Raw genomic sequence first — 19,115 nt, 5'->3', positions numbered from 1 at the left:
ATTCACCGCTATATGGAATTGGTAGAGATCAAACCTGCCCACGTAGATAGATACTTTGAGAATTTGTTTCGTTATATACCTAGTTGAAGCAAATTGGCTTTGACATCTGTCTATATACATGTGTTTTTTTTCTTTCTTTTTTTCAAGTTATTATTACATGATCAAACGCCCTCCTAGGCATCGCGACGCTTGGATCGCTTCTATCATCTCCGGATACAGTCACATCTACCGTCGTCTGCACCGATATGGTGCAAGGAGACCTTCCGCCCTCTCTGTTCTCGGAACTGCGATCGCGACGACCGCAGCTACTGTGACTGTGGCTCCGTATACCAGGGCTTGGCATCAACGGTATAACATCTGAACTGTTTCTCCGTGGCAAGCGGCCAGGGCCACCGTTGCCTCTTTCTGGATCGTCAAGACGCAGGGCTCTGAACGCCTCCCAGTCTTGACTGGAAAGCGTCGGGTTGCTGCTTTTGGCTCGGAGGGTGCTAACTGTTTTGCCGGTGCTCAAACTTTCTACTTTTGAGGCGGCGCGGGCGCTGTTCTGCCGTCGCTTGATGGCTCGGTAAAGGGGGCCGAGGGAGGGAATCGATGAGCAGATGATCAGTACGGCACCCTCTGCCATGCCGAGTAGGTTGAGAACCGCAACTGCGTCTGGAGTCGCGGTGGTGTATCAGCATTGAGGTCTACTTGTCGGAGAAACGCCAGGTCCACTTACACGTTGGATCTTTACCCAACATCTCAAACGTCTCATCAAACTTGGCGAGCTTGTAGACTGAAATAGCGCAAGCAAGCACGCCGAGCCCCATGGCTATGGAACAAACTATGCGGGATCTCAACTGCATGTTCAGCCGCATGATAAAAGGGATTGGGTACACGGCAAAGAAGATGTCAAGAATGGCCGAGTAGGCTGATGTGACATAACCCAGGTCTCCCAGAACGTTGATGCTGGCGCACTCGCCCTCTACATCCGGGTCCCAGTTCTTTGCTATCGGGCGACATTGCACCACCCACCAGATCGAGCTGATCAGCACGCAGATCTGGGAGGAGACGGCTAGGCCCCAGAACAGGATGGACGTCTTCCGACCGTAATCCAGGATTCGCTTCAGGGTGGCGATGACGGCAAACTTTGGCAGTGAGAAGCACCAGATCAGGATCGGACTGCAGATGATATTCCACTTGAGCGCTTCCTTGACGTTCTGAGGCGGTTTGATTTCGTCCATTCGGGTGCCGATTCCGTAGTGTATCGAGATACTGAGAAGGACGCAGGTGACAAAGAAAACAACCACGCAGGTGATTGTGATCCAGTCGTCCAAGCCCAGGTCTCTGAACGATCTTCGGGAGCCGTAGTAGGTCCGGGTGAATATGCGAAGTGACACAAGGATAAAGATGGCCGCAAACATGGACCAACAGGCGATGTCAGTGGGAGCGCCCCAGTTCGGAACGTCCCATAGAGTAGGCGCCATTGTGACCGTGATGCCTTGTTTGCTGCCTCAAGAGGAGCTGGTAATCGGCACGCGATCTTATAGTCATATGGGCAGAGCTCGGCGGCAACTCAGCTGCACAAGGGCTGAAAGCTGTAGGACGACATGGCAACATGGGTAGAAAGAGGGGAGAAGACGCCCGCTGGTTTTTTTGGTTTTTTTTTGGTTTTGGTTTTGGTTTTTCAACAAGCCTTGCAAGCCCAGCTGGCAAGCCCCATCTGGTACTTTTTACGGAATCTCGAATACCGTCCACGTGGTGAATGTGGAGCGAAGGATATCCCTTAGGAGCAGGTACGGAGTGTGATGTGATTGCTTCTTGGCCCAAGAAAACTGACTGGCTGACTGACATGGTGCAGGTAAAAGCAAAAAGTTTGCTGCCGAATTATGCGAAAAAGACTCTGAACCTGCAAGGGAGACTAGGGGAATTGCTGTGGGCTCGCCACTACTACGGAGTACTCCGAACAGGCATCCTTCAGTCGCGTACTGTATATTACCGCATCCGTGGGTTCTTTTTTGCTTGGAGGCGGATGCCTGTACGGATGCCGGAACTGCCTGTCAGGAAGGAGTTCGCTTCGCATCCATGTGGGGGAGAAACCGTGGTGCACATATCTTTGTGGTCAAATGCCATATGTTTAACAGACCAAGGGGGCAGAAATTGTAGTACTTTAGCGTTGGGATCCATCAAACTGATGCTCAAGACCCTCGGTCGGTGGGGTTTCAAGGTTGTCACTTGCTAGTAGTGAGCAGTCACTAACATTGTATTGTCATCGGTTGGAGGTGTTCTCTGTCAGTTCAGACAAGGTATCTTACCCGATGAGGTATGTAAAGTACCTTGGTTTACTAATCTTGATTGGCAAAAGCACTGTTTGGACTAGCCGTCATTTATGTTTTAGCAAAGCACCCATCTCGGGCAGGGAATCCTGGAGGCAAACGGCGCAAACGCTCACGCTTGACACATGATGAATGGATTTGAATGGAGTTCAATCAGCTTTACCAGGTACCTAGCTACCAGCATTGTGAATTTGTGATACCTTCGTACTTCGTAACGAGAAACGTGAACAAAAGCCCGGACTTGTTCGAATCTTATCTTGCCCCACCAAACAACGTCTGACGCGTGGGCCAAGGTCACATTCCTCCACTACACCCGTTGATCGCAATTTGTCAGGATCTCAGTATTGTGCCGGTAGACGTTACGGCTGTAGTATTGCACGCGAACCGATGGTTTGGTATTATTCGCCTTAGCAAATAAATCATCGTCAATCTCCGTGTCAAAATTGTTCTAGAACAATTTTTTTCTGTATTAAGGTTTTTTTTTTCTTTGGTTTTTTTTTCATATTCTTTAGTCTAAAATTAGTAAGTTATCTACCTAGGCCTCTAAACTAATTACTTTATACGTAAGAAAAGCAGAATCGCCAAGTGACGTAGCCAGTCCAACATCCTTGGCTGACTTGAACGCCAACACAAACGAATTTCTTCAGCGCCAAAAAAAGAACCTTGCATCCCTTGCGCCGAAATTCTTTCAGACCGAACCATGATCAAATAAATCACACCGCATCGATATTTCCGTATCTCTCCTCTCCGCTGTCTCTACTCTCACCCCTGTCGCAGCACCGAACAAGTACAATGTGCCGCCCTGTTCTTAGACGTACTCAGCAGTGAGCGCAAATAAGGTGCCGCCACCGCACGTGTTGGAGCCCTTGAAGATGCCCAGGCTGTCACCGCAGTCGCCGAGCTGGTTGTACGGCGCGCCGTCATCACCCGCCTCCTGGCAGGTGACGGTGTTGTTGGCAGAGATGGCGCACTGGAGCAGGTCGGAGGCGATGTAGGCTGCTCCGGCTCCCGGGGCCGCGACGGCGACACGCGAGTTCATGCCCACCGTCGCCACGACTACCTTGCCCCTGGCCGAGGCGTCGACGGCGTAGATGCTCGAGCTACTCGTGCCTGGCATGTCGAGCCCGCCGCCCATGGCCCACAGCGACGGCGCCGTCGTGGACCCGTTGTTACCGCCCGCGAACGTGATCAGGTACGCCTCGCCGCCATTGGCCGCGCCCAGGTCCTTCCAGGCCTGCAGGACGAGGTAGCTGTCGGCCAGGGGCCCGCTCTGCACCTTGAGGCGGAAGCTCTTGGCGATGCCCGTGGGAGTCGGGGTCGCGCTCGCACTCTTGGTGGACGTGGCGAAGGTGGTGTTGGCCGTGAGGATGGACGTGGGGAAGTCTGAGGCTATGGCGCTGGAAAGCGACTGGGTGGCCTTGCTCAGGTCCGACGCGGACCCGGTGGCGGTGACGGTGGCTATGACTGTCTCCGTGTGCTCGCTGATGGGAGGCTGCGTGGAGTTGATGGACTGGACCGTAGTAGGAATGGGGGCGCCGCTGGAAAACCACGTGGAGCTGGCGGATACACTGAAGGAGAAGGACGTCGAGCTGGTCCAACTACTGAACGAGGACCACGTGGAGCTGGCAGCCTCGCTTACGGATGGAGTGACCGAGGTGGCCAGGCTGCTCGGGGACCCAGTAGTCTGGGGGTTGCTGCCATCCGTGGCAGTAACCACCACTGTCTGTGTGGCCTGGACGACTGTGGTGACGGTCTGCGTGGCAACGTTGGTACCAGCAACATTCGTGACGGTGTTTTGACCGACCGTGTTGATGTTAGTCTGGAACGCGCCCGTCGTGGTCACGGTGTACGTAGTAGTCGACACCGGCCCCGGAAGCGTGACGGTCAGCGTGTTGATGCCGGCGCAGTTGCAGGCGGCGACGTAGCGGGATGTGTCCCAGCACGTCGCCGCGTACAGGGGATATCCGCCGGGCATCTTGGCATTGGCCATCCACCAGCTCCAGTCCCACTGTCTGCTGGCCAACTTTCTCTTGGCAAAATTGGGCGAGACATCTGTTGGTGCGGCCTGGAGTACTGTAGAAGTGACTGTTGCCACATAGCTCGTCACGGTGTTGGTCTGCAGCATCAAATTGTCAGCAGAAAGTTCCTCGAAAGGTTTAAACATCACCCATATACTCACTACTTGTTGAGTTACTTGGGCGGTGGCGGGGACAACCACAGTCCCAGTGGCCAACTGATCCACAAACCCCGTAACGGCGACAGTGAAAAACGCAGTCTCGAGGCTGTTCTCCACCGGTTAGAATATGTTTTCATGATGGACTTTTGGTCATACAGCTGGGATTGCTACTTACATCAGATCCCCAGTGACCGTTGTCGTGCCGATGAAGTTCTGGCAGTCTTGCTTTCGGTTTTCTTGGGCAACAGCCCGATAGCAGCTGTCGTTTATGCACTGCTGCTGCCTCTTGGCATTTTGGTTTCCCGCAGCCTCGGCGAGGAGGGGAAGCAGGACGAGGGCAGCAAGAGACCTCATTGTGTTGTGTGTCCCCGAGATGCTTGCTTAGCGCGTCTTTTTTTTTTGTGGCTGTAGTATGTTTTATCCAAAAAGTGATTGACAGTCCCGACGGAACGCTGTGGTCGATTTTTTTCTAAAACGAGAGTGGGTGCAAAGAAAATCTGCAGCAAAGAAAGAAGAAAGCGAGTGAATGGAAAGAATGTGAGACCACAACGAAAGTGAGGAGTGAGGGATAGACAAGGCCGGGCGCTGGCACGAAGAAAGAAGAGAGGGTGATGGTGAAGGTATGATTGATGAGGATCGACTGGCTACTATATGATAGTCGTCTTATACAGACTCGGCTGTTACCAAAGCCCACCGAGATGGCACCCCCGAGGTCACTCTGCTGTCCAAGAGCAATTGTTTCAAAGCCAATCAGCCCAGTTCTCCCTTGTTCCTTCGCCATATCCATGAAAGCACTATGGGCTTTTGCACCGCTAAGATCCCAAAAAAGAACGTCTGTTCCATTTCCATTTCCTGGGCAACATGGGGACATCCATACGAGAATCGAGGCTAAGAAGTCTAGGCTAACTAGGGGCGTCATACACCCCTTCCCAGATCGGATTTTCTGGCGTTCTTTTTGTGCTTGGTTGGTCGCACCAGATATAACGCATTGCAGAATCTGGTTCTTTTTTTTTCTTCTTTTTTTTTGCTTTTTCTCCAACAGGCCCTTATTATTGCTCCTTTGATGCATCCTTGTTCTTCGGCTGATGTTCAGCGGGAGCCCTGGATCTGAACTGAGTGCTCAGACCTTCCCAGTCGCTCTAGCGGCTCAGCCCGTCTTTCTTTTATGGTGCTACTCGTCCAATCGAGCACCGTTCCAAGAAGTTCCTGAAGGTGACCACGGAAATTGCTGGGGAACGGGCTAAGGCTCATAGGGCCTCGGGTAGATAACAAAGGTGGGTAGGAGCTGGGTCGTCCAATATTTGTGAATCCCTTGCATGCCCGCCACAGCCCTTGGCATCTGGTTTATTTGCTTGCCATCAACATATAAACACAAGCATCTCTCAGGCGTTGCATGGACAGGCATCGTATCTGATGCCATCCGAACAAAGGACAAGACATCGTAAATGCAGGTGCATCAAGACGACAGCAGCGAGGCCGAGCTCCTGCATACCCGATGTCCTGGTCCCCTTTCCATGCACAAAGCTCGAACGAGAAATACGAATGGCAAGAAGCCAAGGCAGAACGAATCGATTGTTTGCAGTTGATTTTGTGTCGACGAGAATCTTTAGCACTCGCTACCGTTGGACGGGGTGCACGAACAAAAGCCTTGGCGTAACCGAAGGTTGATTTTCTTCTTCTTCTTCGTTTTATTTTCTTTTCTTTTTCTTTTTTTCTAAAAAAAAAATTCCGTCATTGTCAAAGAATACAGAGTTAGATAAGGTACTAAATTACAAGAAGTTCTCAACACTTATACGAGACACAAGATGCTGAAGTGTCCCGAGAAAATCTAGACTTTGTCCTGGCTCGAGTGAGACCAATATTCTTGATCTAATTAAACAACTTTACCCCCCGAGTTTCGATACCAGCTCAAAATATCGTCATGAATCTTTGATAGAAATATTATTTGGGGTAGATTAATTGAAATCTCCATCGTATGTCAGCGCCAGACACAGCGCCTCTACTTCAGCGACGACGGCCACCACCACCACCACGGTGCATGCGGTTGTGAATGGCATGCTTTGTCTTGTTCACAGGCTCCCTCTTCTCTATCGCCGAGCCGGCCGGATTCATGATCAGATTGCCCAGTGCAGTGTTTGTCACCTGCCGGAGGACTGCATGTCTCTTGCCGCCCCTGAGATTGGGCTTCTTGTTGGCAATGACCCCGTCGATGAGCGCGGCGCCCACGGCAGCCGTGGCGATCTGGGCGCCCTTAGTCCCGATCCAGTTACCTGGGGAGTCATAGCTTCGGAGGGCAGCCATAGTGCCCGCTTCCAGAGCGCAGCGGGCGGCCTGTGACCATGGCACATCCGCAAAGGGGCTTTCTTTCTTGCTTCTGCTCTTGCTGCGCCCGCCGGCCGTGCTCTCGTGATTGCTTCTGCTTCGACGCCCGCGCTCATCCTCTCCACGATTGCTGCTGCTTCGGTGCCGGCCGCGAGGATAGTTTCGCGTTTCAGTGGTGCTCGGCGGGTATTTGGACCGCTCCCGCCTGCCTCCAGAAGATGGTGGGTAGGTAGATCGGCTAGCGGGCGGAGGAGCCGAGCTGGACTGCCGGCGAAGCATTGGAGGAGCATCGCGTCGGCTTCCCCTTCGGTCTGATTCGTGGCCGTCGTACTCTGCATCGTAATCACGCGACCCACGGCGATTCGGCCTATTAGACCCGGACCTGTCGTGCCGGTGTGACGAGTGATCCCTGCCGCCCCCCGCTGTTGATTGCCGTCGTCGGCTAAAGTAGTCGTCCTCGTCGCCCCTGCTTCGCCGCCTCGGAGACTCTTCCCATGGTGTTCTTTGCGGCTGTGCAGACTGTGATCTGAAGCCAATGTCCTCCTCGTCAGAGAGGTAGTACTTGTCTCTCGGATTGTAGTCGTCGACGTGCTGGCTTCTTCCTCTTTGACTACGTCGGTGCCCTTGTCGATCTGGTGAATAACGGCGTCCACTGCTCATGGGCTCCCGGCGGCTTGATTCACGCCTCCTTCGGCCATACGGGTTGTAGTCGTCATCCTCCTCTCTTGAGGCATATGCGCTATCATTATCCTTGTCATAGTCGTATCTGCCCCTGTGTGAATATTGATCACCCGAGACAGAGTGCCTGCGCCCACTTGACATGGTGCGCTGTCAGGGCCGATAATCTTGATTCAGGCCGAGTGAGACTTGACTACTGCGAGTAGGGCCGGTGGGGAACAGAAGACGCTTGAAGTTGTGCAATGCGGTACGGTAGCGTGCGCAGGATATATTCTGGGGCAGACTTGGCCACCAGCTAAGTAAATAAGGTAGACAGGCAAGGTAGCTTGGGAGGTAGTATGGCTTGGCAAGGCGTAGCTTCTTGCGCAGAAAACAAGATCCAAGTCCTGGGCGTTTCTATAAATGTAACGGTAGTCGTGAAGTTGGTGTGGATAAGCCAAAGGGGGACGGTGTGCAAGTGATAGGCAACAAAAGGGAAATGCCGAATATGTATATTAAACCTGAAATGCCAAGGACACACGGAGATAGACGATGATGCAAGGCTTCGATGCTCCAAGGTGATACAGAGCCACAAACAGACCTAGCGCTGGTTGTTTGTGGGAGACTGACTGACTGACTGTAATAGAGGCTTCAAGGGGGCTATTAGGGGAGTCGGGCATCATGCCTCCCTTCACCATCTCCTACGCACAGGATCATGTTCCGGTATGTGCATGCCCGTGCCCCCCCTCTCCGATTTCGACACATACCGGTACCACTTTAGCCATCAACTCATCGATCGACGCGTCAAATTCCGGGTGCCTGCTTCAGTAACTTCTGATTGGACGCCGCGGGATGAAAGAAACGTGGGCCGACGAGGTTGGTTGCCTCTAGTTCTTGCAATACAGTACAGAACCTGTAGCAATGTAAAAAGCCTCAGCATCTAGCTTGAAGAAAAGCCATCTTTGGTACCCTTCCCGGTACCCACCCAGCAGAATAGCGTCACTTCATGTCGATCTCTCCATGTGGGCAGTTGCGGTATTGGCCAGTCTTGCTAAGCATGTGGGGCTTTTCGCTACCGCGAACCAGACCGGACCCCACATCACGCAGGGTCCTGGGGCCATATGACGTAGTTCTCTTGGTAAGCTCCTCTACCGGTATTTCTCTTTCCCAGGGGGAAAGCCTCAAAAAACAACGATGACAAAGGGAACACGAGCATGGATTCCTGCCACCGCTCAGAGACGGGCTGGGCGGGGATATTCCGTTGGTGTTTTTTTTTTTTTTTTTTTTTTTTTTCCGTTGGAGCCAAATCGGACGGGAGTGGACTCCTAGGTACATTTCATCCCTTCCAAAGGAGGCAACGGAGGCTAAGTAGCTGAAGCGGTGCGACATTCCACCGCTTCTCTTACGTCAACACCCGCATCATGTATTTGTGTTTGCAACTTTGGAAAACTTTTCCTTGCAAGCCTCTCTTTTACCGAGTAGAGACTCTGTAGATTTTGTTGGTTCGTCCTGAATGTGGCTGTGGCTGTTTGATTGGGGATTGAAATTACCAGGAGAGCTAATACTGGGTCTTCAGTGTGCCTGTACCAACATAGCAATATTTGCCTCATGTGGTCTTACCTAGCCTGTCTTGTCCTTTTTCGGTACTAAAACTTGGCATTGGAGAGTACCCACACATCACGTCGAGGCATTGAGCTTATCTTTCAGCTGTTCCCATCATCCCAAAAGAATCTCCAGTCCGACTGAGACAACCAGCTATTAGGTACCCGAACCCATAGAGATAAGCTGAAAAAAACGCAGATAGGGTCTAGAACCACACAAATTGCCACCCGAAAATGACTTTTTGAAATTCACCTGATGGGGAATGGGAAGTGGATTGGATTTGTCAAAAATAACTACAACCCTATCCATCTTGACATGCATGGTATTTACTAATAGGTAATAACAAAGGTGTTATTGCCGCATTGCTTTTTGTTACTTGCTAGGCATACACTGACGCCAGCTTACTTGTCCGCGAATTCTTGCGATTTTCAGGATCCATGCTGCATGCCGTCACTATGCATATGAATGCCTCAGCCTCAGAGAGTCTTACTGTCAAGTGACCCCCCCTTCAACGCTAGCCAAAAACCCTTCAAGGGCTCGTTCCCAAACCGGCTATTCTAGCCCAAAATGCCTCTAGATCCTCGGTCTAATTGGGTACTTCTACCTAGTACTGCATGCCAGTAAAAGTGTACCACCCAAGCCCCCTTGGCCACTTGCCCCGTACCATGGTATTGCCGTTTACAATTATTCATGGCCATAGTTTGGGCCAATCAGAACATGAACCACCGAAACAAACTCTAATGCTAATGATGAAAAGAGTTCGACGGGTTTTGGGTGACACATTTCACGACTAGGCACACATCCGGCGCTACTTGGTACCGTGAATGAAAAAAAAAGGATCGCAATCTAGTATTAGCCTATTTCTTCTATCAAAAAGTGTTGTATATACTAGCTTTAGCTTTATGTTTAGTTTGTCAACAAATCACGACGAGATGAATGATCTGCAATCGCCCACAACATCAGCCTCCCGATGAAATCCACACATAACCTCCTTAGCTGGCTTGCTGTCTAAATTAGCCATAACCGCTCCAAGGCTGAAACGATTTACAAAGGAGGTGCGTTGGGGTCCTCCATGCACTGGTCGACCCGCATGAGGTTCTTGCCGGTGGCCTTTGCCAGCTGGATGAACTGCCTCAGGTAGCTGACGGTGCTGGGGTAGAGATAGTGCAGCACGACCAGGTTTCCACCCTTGGCGACGTCGCGCTTGAAGGCGTCGAGCTGCTTCTCGGGCGTCGAGGACTCGGCCCAGAGCCAATCCTCGACGTCGACGCTCCAGTTGACAATGTAGGCGCTGTCGGACCCCGTGTTGGCCACCAGGCGCTGCCTCATGCGGGCACCCTCGTTCCCGAAAGGTGGGCGGAAGTACTTGCTGGTGTAGCCGTTGAACTGGTCCTTGACGGCCTGGATGTCCTCGGCGTACTCCCAGTCGATGGCGTCGTTGCTGGGCAGGCCCTCCATCTTGGGATGCGTGTACGAGTGCAGCGCCAGCTGGTGGCCCTGCGAAACCATGTCGCGGTAGATGGTGCTCAGGTTGGTTCCGGGGTCCTCGAGCGGCGCGCCCACAGTGAAGAAGGTTACCTTGATGCCCTCGTCGCGGATGATGTCCATGACCTGCGGCGCCAGGTTCGGGGCGCCGTCGTCAATGGCAAACGCGAACGAGTTGGGTCGCTTGCAGGCAAAGACGAGGTTGCCCGTCGCCAGCTTGCTGGGGATCTTGAAGCCGCTGGGGACCTTGTTGACGATCTCAATCTTGGACAGAGTGACGGGGTCGCTCGAGTAGAACCCCTTGAGGGCCACGGCGAGGGCGCGCTTGCGCTCAATGTTGAAGTGTGACATTGGGATGTAGATGTGACCGTTGCTAGCATAACGTGCAGCCTCGATCGAGTCCCAGGTCTCGGGGAAGGGCGCAATGGTCTCATCGCAGTTGGAGTTATGTTGCTGAAGGGCGATGGTGAACTTGGTGCTGCCGCTGTACTGGATGTGGAGGTAGCCGCCGTCGAAGCTGGTAATGTCCTTGCAGGTTGTTCCCAGGTTGCTGTAGAAGGCGTAGTCGGCATCCGTGGATGTGATGGTCAGCTTGTTGGTTCCCCAGACGAGCTTCATAGCATCGTCGCCGCCGTGCCATCCGCCCTGGTTGTTCGTGTTCTTGTTCGAAAACGTATCGATCACCATGGTTGCCTGGGCCGGGCCGTTAGGGGCAGCGACTGTCGCCGAGGGCACGGCGGGGTAAGTGTACTTGGGAACGCTGTACTCGGCCACTTGGCTGCCGCAGTAGAAGGCCATGGGGCCCAAGACTACGGTGCCAGGCAGCTCGGCAAAGAGCACCGTGTTGAGCTTGGTGAAGTCAACCTCGGGGAACTTGGCAAAGTCGATATGGTAAAGCTTCTCGGAGCCGTCAAATGTCCAGCCGAGTTCGGTGGTGCTCCTGTATCCCGACCCAGCCTGGTCGGAGCTGTCACACGATTTGACCGAGGCAAGCTGGACCGCGAACTTGGCCCCGGAAGATGCCTTAATCTTCAACGAGATGCCGCCATAGATACCCTTGGCATTGGTGCAGCCAGTCTGGCTGTAGAAGTACGAGGACTTGTCCTTGGGGTTCAGTGTGACTCTGTTATTGGTTCCGACCACAATGGAGTTCATGGAGCCCTCGTCGCTGGATGGCTTCAACATGGCGTTGTAGTACAGGAAGGTCAGGCGCGACTGTGACTGCCAGTCGTCAATAACCTGTGTCTTGCATGTGCCGGCCGAAGGCTGGGCTGCCGAGGTCGACGAGGTCGCGGTGGTGGCTACAGCAGAGGTGGACTGGGCCGTAGGAGCACGAGTGGAAGTGGGAGAGACTGTGCTGGCCCCGGCGGTCGTCGAGGTGGCCGGCGTTGGCGCAACCGAGGATGACGGTACACTTGAAGGGTTGCACACAAGCTGGATATTGCTCAGCTTCCATCCTTCCTTGGTTGAAGAGAAGACGCTGAAGGCAAAAGTCGAGACAAAGTCGAGCTTCGGCGCTTCAGTGCCGACAAAAGAGCTCAGAGGCACGGTGAAGGTCTTCTGCGTGGTACCAATCCCGGTCAGGCCATAGTAAGCGCTCTTGTAGGTAGTCCCGGCATCGCAAGAGGGATTCGTCTGGATCTCTATCGTCATCGAAGACCCAGCAGCCGGGGCCTGAGCCACGAAAGAGATGGCGTTGTATCCGTCGGCAGTTGTCTTGCGGCATGAAAACGACTCATAGAAATACGAGTCGGCCTTTGGGGTAAATGACAGGGTCCCACCGGAAGCCGACATCTTAGCCATGGTGCCATCGTCTGGTAGACAACGAAGTTATAGTTGTTAGCTGCTGTGTAGCCCAAAATGAACTGGGGGCCCCCGTAGTAAACGTCACTTACCGCTGGTGTATGATCCCAGGCTGTTGGTGTTTGTAGAAAACGCCGAGAAGTTGTCAATCACCAGGTTGGACTTGCAGACAGCAGCATCGCCGCCATTGGCCCCCAGGCCAATTATGCCCAGCAGGCTTGTGAGGCGAGAAACGCTATTCATGTTGGGCAGTTACAACCACGTATTAAATAATAAAGAGTGTGAGGCCAGTTACGAGAATGGCGAGAGTTGTATATTAAAGAGTGACTGAGAAACGAAAGGCAGTCTCCAACAAAAAGATGCGGCGAGTCCCGCAAATGAGTGACTTTGATCGAGGAGATTAAGAGAGAACGATGGGATGTAGTAGTAGAGTATCGGAAGCAACCACAGAGTCTCTCACTTCATCTTATATGCCGAAGGGGAGTCCACGCTTGAATAATCGCCGCTCTACACCATAGCACGCATCCGATCTCGTGTTAGCGCCGAGAATCTCGGAATGTCCTAGAAATTTACCAAGGGAATGATCTATATCGAGACTTGATCCCTCTATAGGGCAGCCAAGCTGTCGGTGGACTGATTCCAGCAGCTGTCTCCCACGCGATCAGTTTGACCCCTTCACTAGGCTTCTTGGCTTTCTCGGCATCTATCATCTCCCAACAACTCGTCCAGGGCGGGGTGTGGTGGTAGCTTGTCATGATTCTCAGGGCAAAAACACAACGGATTCTCTAGTGGCTTGGAACAATTTTCGTGGCGGATGGTCAGAACATCCACTCGTTTTAGTCAGGGGTGGTTTGTGTCCTAGTTGTGTTTGGTCCTATTATTAGCGGGAAACCCAGCCGCCGTCCTTTGCGTATTCTATTGCGCCAAGCGGGAACTAGTATCCGAGCCCTCATATCCGTCAACTGTAAACGTTATCCACCTCAAACGAGATTGGGGGAATTGAGACCTGGGCATATCTCCCAGCCTTTGCCCGTGCTGGAATAGACCAGTTTAGCGCCGTTGGAATATTGCGAACTGGCAGCCCCTAAATCCTATTTTAGACGTTGTTGACCTGTAATGTCTAAGCCCCCTTTGTTATCCTTTGGTTGATATGCGCTGCATCGGAGAGCACCATTCATTGTTCTGTTGCCCGGTAAGGTAGCCCTGAGAGTTTGACACATTCAGAAAGATGCCATCAAGAATCCCCGGGGCTGAGCAACAGATACGACATCGTGATTCTTCAGTCTTCTTGGACTGTTTGCGCAATGACATCTCGTACCAGCTGTGCTATCCGTAGAGACACCTCGGTTGATCTGGGCACATCATGGCCTCCTTGGTGGTCGTACATTTTCCTGTTGTTACAAAAGTACGCCAGCTGCATACTGGATGGCCATTTCGGGTCCTTGCCGCCATAAATGTGGACAGTAGGTATCGTGATGCGCAGATCCTGCGGGAAGGTGGTAAAGTCCAGGCCAAAGACATCTGTAGGGTTTGGCATCTTCCTGGGATCGTGGCACAGATCCAGTGTGTTATCCCAGAGACCAACTCCAGGCACAATCTTGTCGGGATTCTTGGCTAGGTTTTGAAGTTCTGCCGCCTTGGCCTTGAGGGCCTTGGAGGTGCGATCGTTGATATCATGGGCCCGTTGTGAGACGCGGATGCCCAGATCTTCCAGTGCGTCAAAAGGCATGCCGCCACAGATGAAGATGACAGACTTGAAAGGCAGGGGGGCGTCAGGAGTCTCGCGGGCGTGGTACAGCAGGTAGCTTCCAACTAAAGCGCAGCCTTGAGAGAAGCACAAGATGGCATCATATGGACCATTATCGGCGAGGTAATCATCGAGCCAAAGATGAGCGGCGCGGATTGCTTGCGGGGTAGCCTGAGGCCACCATGTAAAATTTCCCGAGCTAAGCCAGAGTGCATCTACTCCTGGTGCAGCACCGCAGCGGAAGGGAGCATCCACAAAGTCGAAGCTGTAAGAGCTGTCGAGCTTGTTTCGGAAAGCGACTGAAATTGATCGATTAGCAGCTTTACTAAGAGAAAAATTGAATGGTGCATTAGGGCCAAACTGTATTGCTCACCTGTTTGACTTTTCAAGATGGCGCCGCTTGTGCCGAAGCCGTGAAGACAGAGGACCCTCATTTTGTACTGAGGATGACCTCGATACTGACTGATATGAGCTATGAGCTATGAGCTGTGAGCAGCTCTGTGTAAATACCACCCACAAGGGTATTTCGACCGGGCTAGATTTCCGCAACGTAGTCTAGGAAATTGTAGGAATGGATAAGAGTGAAAGGGTCACGGAATTGTGAACACGTTATTTGTAAGAACCAAATCAAAAAAGTAAATGCCACATGTCACGCTGCCCAAGCAATATAAGTACCAGGTAATTACTTCTCACCAGATCCAGGTCAGTTTTGGATATTTGTCAGGATTGTCGGGAGTCCGACATGGAGAGAGTCCGTACTTGACCTGACATGCATGGCTTGCAGGATGCAATCAACGGCTTTCACGGCCATTCTAAAAAGTGATGTGATATATTTATTTCCCCAGAGGTTTGGAACGCATGAGATTGTTGCTCGAGACTTGGTCAGATTATATCGGATCAACAAGTACCTGCCTAGGTAATTAGGTAGTGCCTTGGATAATTTTGATAAGTGGGCACGCATGTTGTTCTGATGATGGTAAGAACTTGGTTGACTGAGCTGAAAGTCTGTTGTTTTCTGGCTCAGAACTACTGGAATTCAACCAAGCCAGTTTAGGCAGGTTGGCAGGGTTGGGTCGAACGTGACAGGCGACAGCAACGCCCCGCCATGACGGAAACCCGGGGGGTCCCTTCCTGTCCACCGCCGCCGCTACCCAAGACACCGTCCCGCAGCGCTGGGCTCCAGCGCAGCCAGTCAGCACTTTACTTGAGCCAAAACGAACAAACAACTGAAAGCCCACCCATGACCGCTTGTTTGTATTCTTCCGATACCAACATCGATAACTTTGGGCGGACGTGATCCCTGGCGCAAGACCAATCATCCACCTCACTGTTGTAATCTAGACAACGTATTGTACGATTGGGATTATTTCGAGTAACAGTCCGCCAAATTTCTTTTTGCATCTCCATCAGAAGCTGCGACGGGACGCTTGGCTCAATTCACTGCAAGTTTGCAGCAAATAAGCAAGGGAACATTGAACTCTGCAGCGGACGGACCCCAACCTCCAACTTGGGTGCACCAACACGGAGATGGGCGACATTGTCGAGTACCTGTGCCAGAACGAGCCCAGCTTCCGCAAGTGGGTCAAGACGCTACCTATCTTGTCCAGTTAAACATTTCACAAGATTGCCGTGCAACTAACGTCATCCGGCTCATCGCAGGGCACGCCTACCCGCTCTTTACTCCGACTTCATCGGCCAACGCGCCTCGAACCCCGACGGCTACGCCGCGAACGTATCGGCATGGCGCCGCGCCCTTGCCACCGTGGCTCGCTCCGGCTTGGTCAACGCCGCGGGCTCTGGCTCTCCAAACACGCTGGTCCTCGTCACCGATGAGAGCCTCGTCCGCGCACTCGAGAGTAGGCAATACGGCCGACCGCTCGCCCTCGGTGTGGTTGTGCAGGAAGCGATAGCTGCAGGCGACCTCATTCCGCTCAAGGATTTCCTCAGCGCCAAGCAGAGCATATACGACAAGTCATCCTCCTGGGGAGCTCTGCCGCTGAATGTTGTCAGCTGGGGATTCAGGCAGCTAGGGGCCATGGCGGGCTTGGGAGGACCGTCTGAGAAGATGCCCAAGGCGCAGCTTGTCGTTGTCGCGAATCTGGAACTGGCTGCTAAGGCCTTTGGTGAAAAGACGGCGGATGCAAGCTCGAGATTCGAACGGACGTGGTCGAAGCCTCATTTTCTAAAAACAGTCGCGGCGTCTTTGCTCCCGTCTGGACCCTCAGGGCCCATGACTCTGTCTCCGACTGACGTCGATGTTCTACTGACTTTCTTATCAAGGGATAAAGACTTGGTAGTTTATGATGGCAATACTATCAGGATGAAAGATGCCACCGGCCAGGAATCATCCATGATCACGCAGGAGGACGTAGCGATTGCACAACTGAAGGAGCTGAGGGAGTATCTGGGTCATCAAACGCGCATCCTCGAGCGTCGCATCGAGGACCTTGCCGCCGCCGCCAAAGACGCGGTCGCTAAGAAAAACCGCGTCTCGGCACTTGCGGCGCTCAAGTCCAAAAAGCTTGCCGAGACGTCACTGGCGAGTAGGTTTGCCACGCTGTCCCAGCTGGAGGAGGTTGCGTCCCGCATCGAGCAGGCAGCAGACCAGGTTCAGCTGGTCAAGGTCATGGACACGAGCACCGAGGCGCTGCGTGGGCTCAACGAGCAGATCGGCGGGGTCGAGCGCGTCGAAGACGTCGTTGACCGACTGCGGGAACAGATGGATGCCGTCGACGAGGTCGGCACCATCCTTGCCGAGTCGGGCCCGGGTCTGGACGAAGGCGAGCTCGACGACGAGCTGGCCGCCCTCGAGGGAGAAGAGAAAAAGAAGGAGGAGGAGACAGCCGAGCGCATGCGCAAGGAGGCCCAAGCTGTCAAAGAGGCCCAGCAAATCAAAGAGGCCGAGGAGCTGCGCCAAAAGCTCAATGCCATCGGCGAAGTTCCTACATCACTTCCAGGGACCAACAATCCGGCTATTACGGACGCTCAGCGAGAAGACCCATCCAGATTGGACTCAGTTGAGAGGGACACAGTTGAGGTTCTCACAAAATTGTCTCTTGAGGAAGATCGACAGGCACAGCCGGCTGTCTGATAAACAAATCACATATTCGCAACTTACAGGTAATAAGCATCTACATGGCGTACGGCGGACTTTCTTTTTCTTGGACGGGTAGGCATGATTTGTAACACGTTAACGGTATTATCATCAACGTATTTGACCCGTTGTGGTCAGAATCATATACTATTACAATTCCGAGCACGTTATATATCTTTTTAGCAAATCTGAGCTGGCAAGTCTCTAAAACATTAATTCGTAATCATGACTGTGCTTTCTCTGGTGTCCTGGGGATAAAGCTCTCCCCGAACTGCTCTTTAATGCCACATAAGTCAGCACCATCCGTGGAAGTACCGGAGCCAGAGATGGTCGCTTCGGTGACATCCGGCGGTTCTTGGACCGGACTCGTCAGGTCAACCACCTCATCACTTCTGCTTTGCTCAGGGGCTTCTAATAATGGCTTCATGGCACCTTCTGGAAAATCTTGTTGCGGTGCATTTGGCTCGGAAGTTTCCTGCTTAGGCTTTGTTCTTGATTTCCGGGCGTTTGCTATTAAATCCTTGAAGGACGACTGATGTTTCGTGGCCCAAGCCTCGCCATCAAAATCCTTGTCCTTGATCTGAGCGCCGAGAGTAGTTGCTCGAGATGGGGCGGGGGCGCCCACGGTCCGCTCCCATACCCCAAGGTCCTGTTGCAGTTCTGAGCGCTTCTTTGGCCTAAGGGAATCGCAGTTCGCGTTCCATATGGTGACCCATTCCTTGTGTCGCCTCTCCAGAAGCTGGCGGTTGCCTGTTGTAGAAATGCCCAGTACCGAGAGCTTTTTTCGCAGCTGTTGATCGTTGAGCATGGAGTAATTTAAAGGAGGTAAGCGCTCCAAAGGCTTTGGTGGTGCTTGCAATGTTCCCAAGGACAGTGGCGGTGCGCTTGCCGTCGTTTGTGGCGCTTGTGGTTCGCCTGGGCATATATCGAGGTGGTTGTAGACACGTTCTGGCTTCATACGGGCTCTGCATATTGGACATCCAGCGAGTCCATCATCTGGGTATAAAGTCAGTATAGCTGCATGGGGGTTAACTTTTGCGCGCACAGGGGGTAGTTTACATACCTGGCTCATCATCCATATACTCCCCAGCTGAGCTTGCCACTTCCATTACAGTCTCCTGTCGCATCATGGCCGCGGTAGCCTCAGCTCCCTTTGCTTTGCTCTGCCGTGTAGACATTCTAGTCCTCTTCCGCCCCGTCCCAGCATCCATGCCTTGGTGGTTTTCGGCCTTGCGTTTTGGTGTTCGGGGCGGCTCGACATCGGGCGATGGGATCTTGGGAGTACGGGCGACCTCGAGAACGGAAGTACGGGCTTGCACGAAGGCATCCACAGCCTCCCGCATAGCGTGATTGCCCCTAAGCTTGTTTTCCTGGTCCGTTGCGCGGCATAGCGGGCACTTTCCGTCGACGCTTAGAGACCTCCGAATGCAAAGGGAGCAGAATGTATGGCTGCACGAGGTGATCATTGGGGTGTTGTAGAAGTCTTTGCAGACGTGACATCGAAAAGCCTGCTCGACTGACATCAAGCCCGCAAGTGGGGTGTTGAGCCAGTCGGTTGAATCGGGCACGTCATATGCGTCCATTGAATCTCAAGATGGCGACGCGGCGCACCAGCTTTTGAAGCACCAGTACGCGAGGGACGGTGGCGACCTGCGTTAAACAGAGTGGGCGTTGGGAGCAAGTACCACTTCAATCGTCCTAAGCTCCAAGAGCCGCGTGAATAATGGTGATTTCTATGCGACGACCAGGTATTAAATTACCTGGCTTGCCTGGTTATGGTAACTGACGTACAGAGTGATCAAGGGAAAAGCGGCGCGTCCCTTTGAATGGAGAACCTACCGCAAAGCCGAAGCCAATCGCCCCACCGACGCCTGATCACGTGATCCCATTCGCGCAGCCTATTTTCAATTCCGA

At 52.9% G+C, this 19,115-nt stretch overlaps 8 protein-coding genes across 8 annotated transcripts; 1 reads left to right on the top strand and 7 right to left on the bottom strand.

The window, feature by feature from the left end:
• Positions 1-48: 48 nt before the first annotated feature.
• MGG_04170 (uncharacterized protein) lies at positions 49-2,299 on the bottom strand. Its single transcript, XM_003719609.1, has 2 exons — positions 719-2,299; positions 49-654 (listed from the first exon to the last, which is right to left on the bottom strand). Exons 1-2 carry the CDS (start codon positions 1,464-1,466, stop codon positions 143-145), a joined length of 1,260 nt encoding a protein of 419 aa, XP_003719657.1. The 5' UTR covers positions 1,467-2,299; the 3' UTR covers positions 49-142.
• Positions 2,300-3,123: 824 nt separating this feature from the next.
• MGG_12165 (uncharacterized protein) lies at positions 3,124-5,011 on the bottom strand (the record flags this gene model as incomplete). Its single annotated transcript, XM_003719608.1, has 3 exons — positions 4,667-5,011; positions 4,495-4,597; positions 3,124-4,431 (listed from the first exon to the last, which is right to left on the bottom strand). Exons 1-3 carry the CDS (start codon positions 4,843-4,845, stop codon positions 3,124-3,126), a joined length of 1,590 nt encoding a protein of 529 aa, XP_003719656.1. The 5' UTR covers positions 4,846-5,011.
• Positions 5,012-6,111: 1,100 nt separating this feature from the next.
• MGG_04171 (uncharacterized protein) lies at positions 6,112-8,368 on the bottom strand. The gene has a single exon (XM_003719607.1). It carries the CDS (start codon positions 7,633-7,635, stop codon positions 6,496-6,498), a length of 1,140 nt encoding a protein of 379 aa, XP_003719655.1. The 5' UTR covers positions 7,636-8,368; the 3' UTR covers positions 6,112-6,495.
• Positions 8,369-8,469: 101 nt separating this feature from the next.
• Positions 8,470-8,859, bottom strand: MGG_17675 (uncharacterized protein; the record flags this gene model as incomplete). The annotated part of the gene is made up of 2 exons (XM_003719606.1): positions 8,470-8,581; positions 8,804-8,859. 2 exons carry the CDS (start codon positions 8,857-8,859, stop codon positions 8,470-8,472), a joined length of 168 nt encoding a protein of 55 aa, XP_003719654.1.
• A 1,128-nt stretch (positions 8,860-9,987) lies between these two features.
• Positions 9,988-12,360, bottom strand: MGG_04172 (glycosyl hydrolase; the record flags this gene model as incomplete). The annotated part of the gene is made up of 1 exon (XM_003719605.1): positions 9,988-12,360. One exon carries the CDS (start codon positions 12,358-12,360, stop codon positions 10,117-10,119), a length of 2,244 nt encoding a protein of 747 aa, XP_003719653.1. The 3' UTR covers positions 9,988-10,116.
• A 622-nt stretch (positions 12,361-12,982) lies between these two features.
• On the bottom strand, positions 12,983-14,883 carry MGG_04173 (uncharacterized protein). Its single transcript, XM_003719604.1, has 3 exons — positions 14,867-14,883; positions 14,481-14,792; positions 12,983-14,406 (listed from the first exon to the last, which is right to left on the bottom strand). Exons 2-3 carry the CDS (start codon positions 14,539-14,541, stop codon positions 13,640-13,642), a joined length of 828 nt encoding a protein of 275 aa, XP_003719652.1. The 5' UTR covers positions 14,542-14,792; positions 14,867-14,883; the 3' UTR covers positions 12,983-13,639.
• A 448-nt stretch (positions 14,884-15,331) lies between these two features.
• Positions 15,332-17,435, top strand: MGG_04174 (SNF7 family protein). The gene is made up of 2 exons (XM_003719603.1): positions 15,332-15,684; positions 15,767-17,435. Exons 1-2 carry the CDS (start codon positions 15,635-15,637, stop codon positions 17,196-17,198), a joined length of 1,482 nt encoding a protein of 493 aa, XP_003719651.1. The 5' UTR covers positions 15,332-15,634; the 3' UTR covers positions 17,199-17,435.
• MGG_04175 (DNA repair protein rad18) lies at positions 17,180-18,990 on the bottom strand. The gene is made up of 2 exons (XM_003719602.1): positions 18,265-18,990; positions 17,180-18,197 (listed from the first exon to the last, which is right to left on the bottom strand). Exons 1-2 carry the CDS (start codon positions 18,782-18,784, stop codon positions 17,425-17,427), a joined length of 1,293 nt encoding a protein of 430 aa, XP_003719650.1. The 5' UTR covers positions 18,785-18,990; the 3' UTR covers positions 17,180-17,424.
• Positions 18,991-19,115: the final 125 nt, after the last annotated feature.

The sequence above is a fragment of the Pyricularia oryzae genome, chromosome 6 (assembly GCF_000002495.2).
Source record: "Pyricularia oryzae 70-15 chromosome 6, whole genome shotgun sequence".
In the NCBI taxonomy this organism is placed as follows: domain Eukaryota; kingdom Fungi; phylum Ascomycota; class Sordariomycetes; order Magnaporthales; family Pyriculariaceae; genus Pyricularia; species Pyricularia oryzae.
The sequence above is the reverse complement of the archived record's forward strand: the minus strand, read 5'-3'. Positions and strand labels throughout refer to the sequence as shown.

Coding starts and splice junctions, on each gene's coding strand:
- MGG_04175 (XM_003719602.1), bottom strand. CDS start 18,784: ATGGACGCATATGACGTGCCCGATTCAACCGACTGGCTCAACACCCCA. Junction 18,198..18,264: donor GTATATGGATGATGAGCCAG/GTATGTAAACTA, acceptor CTTTATACCCAG/ATGATGGACTCGCTGGATGT.
- MGG_04170 (XM_003719609.1), bottom strand. CDS start 1,466: ATGGCGCCTACTCTATGGGACGTTCCGAACTGGGGCGCTCCCACTGAC. Junction 655..718: donor GTTGGGTAAAGATCCAACGT/GTAAGTGGACCT, acceptor CCGCGACTCCAG/ACGCAGTTGCGGTTCTCAAC.
- MGG_04174 (XM_003719603.1), top strand. CDS start 15,635: ATGGGCGACATTGTCGAGTACCTGTGCCAGAACGAGCCCAGCTTCCGC. Junction 15,685..15,766: donor AACGAGCCCAGCTTCCGCAA/GTGGGTCAAGAC, acceptor GGCTCATCGCAG/GGCACGCCTACCCGCTCTTT.
- MGG_04173 (XM_003719604.1), bottom strand. CDS start 14,541: ATGAGGGTCCTCTGTCTTCACGGCTTCGGCACAAGCGGCGCCATCTTG. Junction 14,407..14,480: donor CATCTTGAAAAGTCAAACAG/GTGAGCAATACA, acceptor GATCAATTTCAG/TCGCTTTCCGAAACAAGCTC.
- MGG_04171 (XM_003719607.1), bottom strand. CDS start 7,635: ATGTCAAGTGGGCGCAGGCACTCTGTCTCGGGTGATCAATATTCACAC.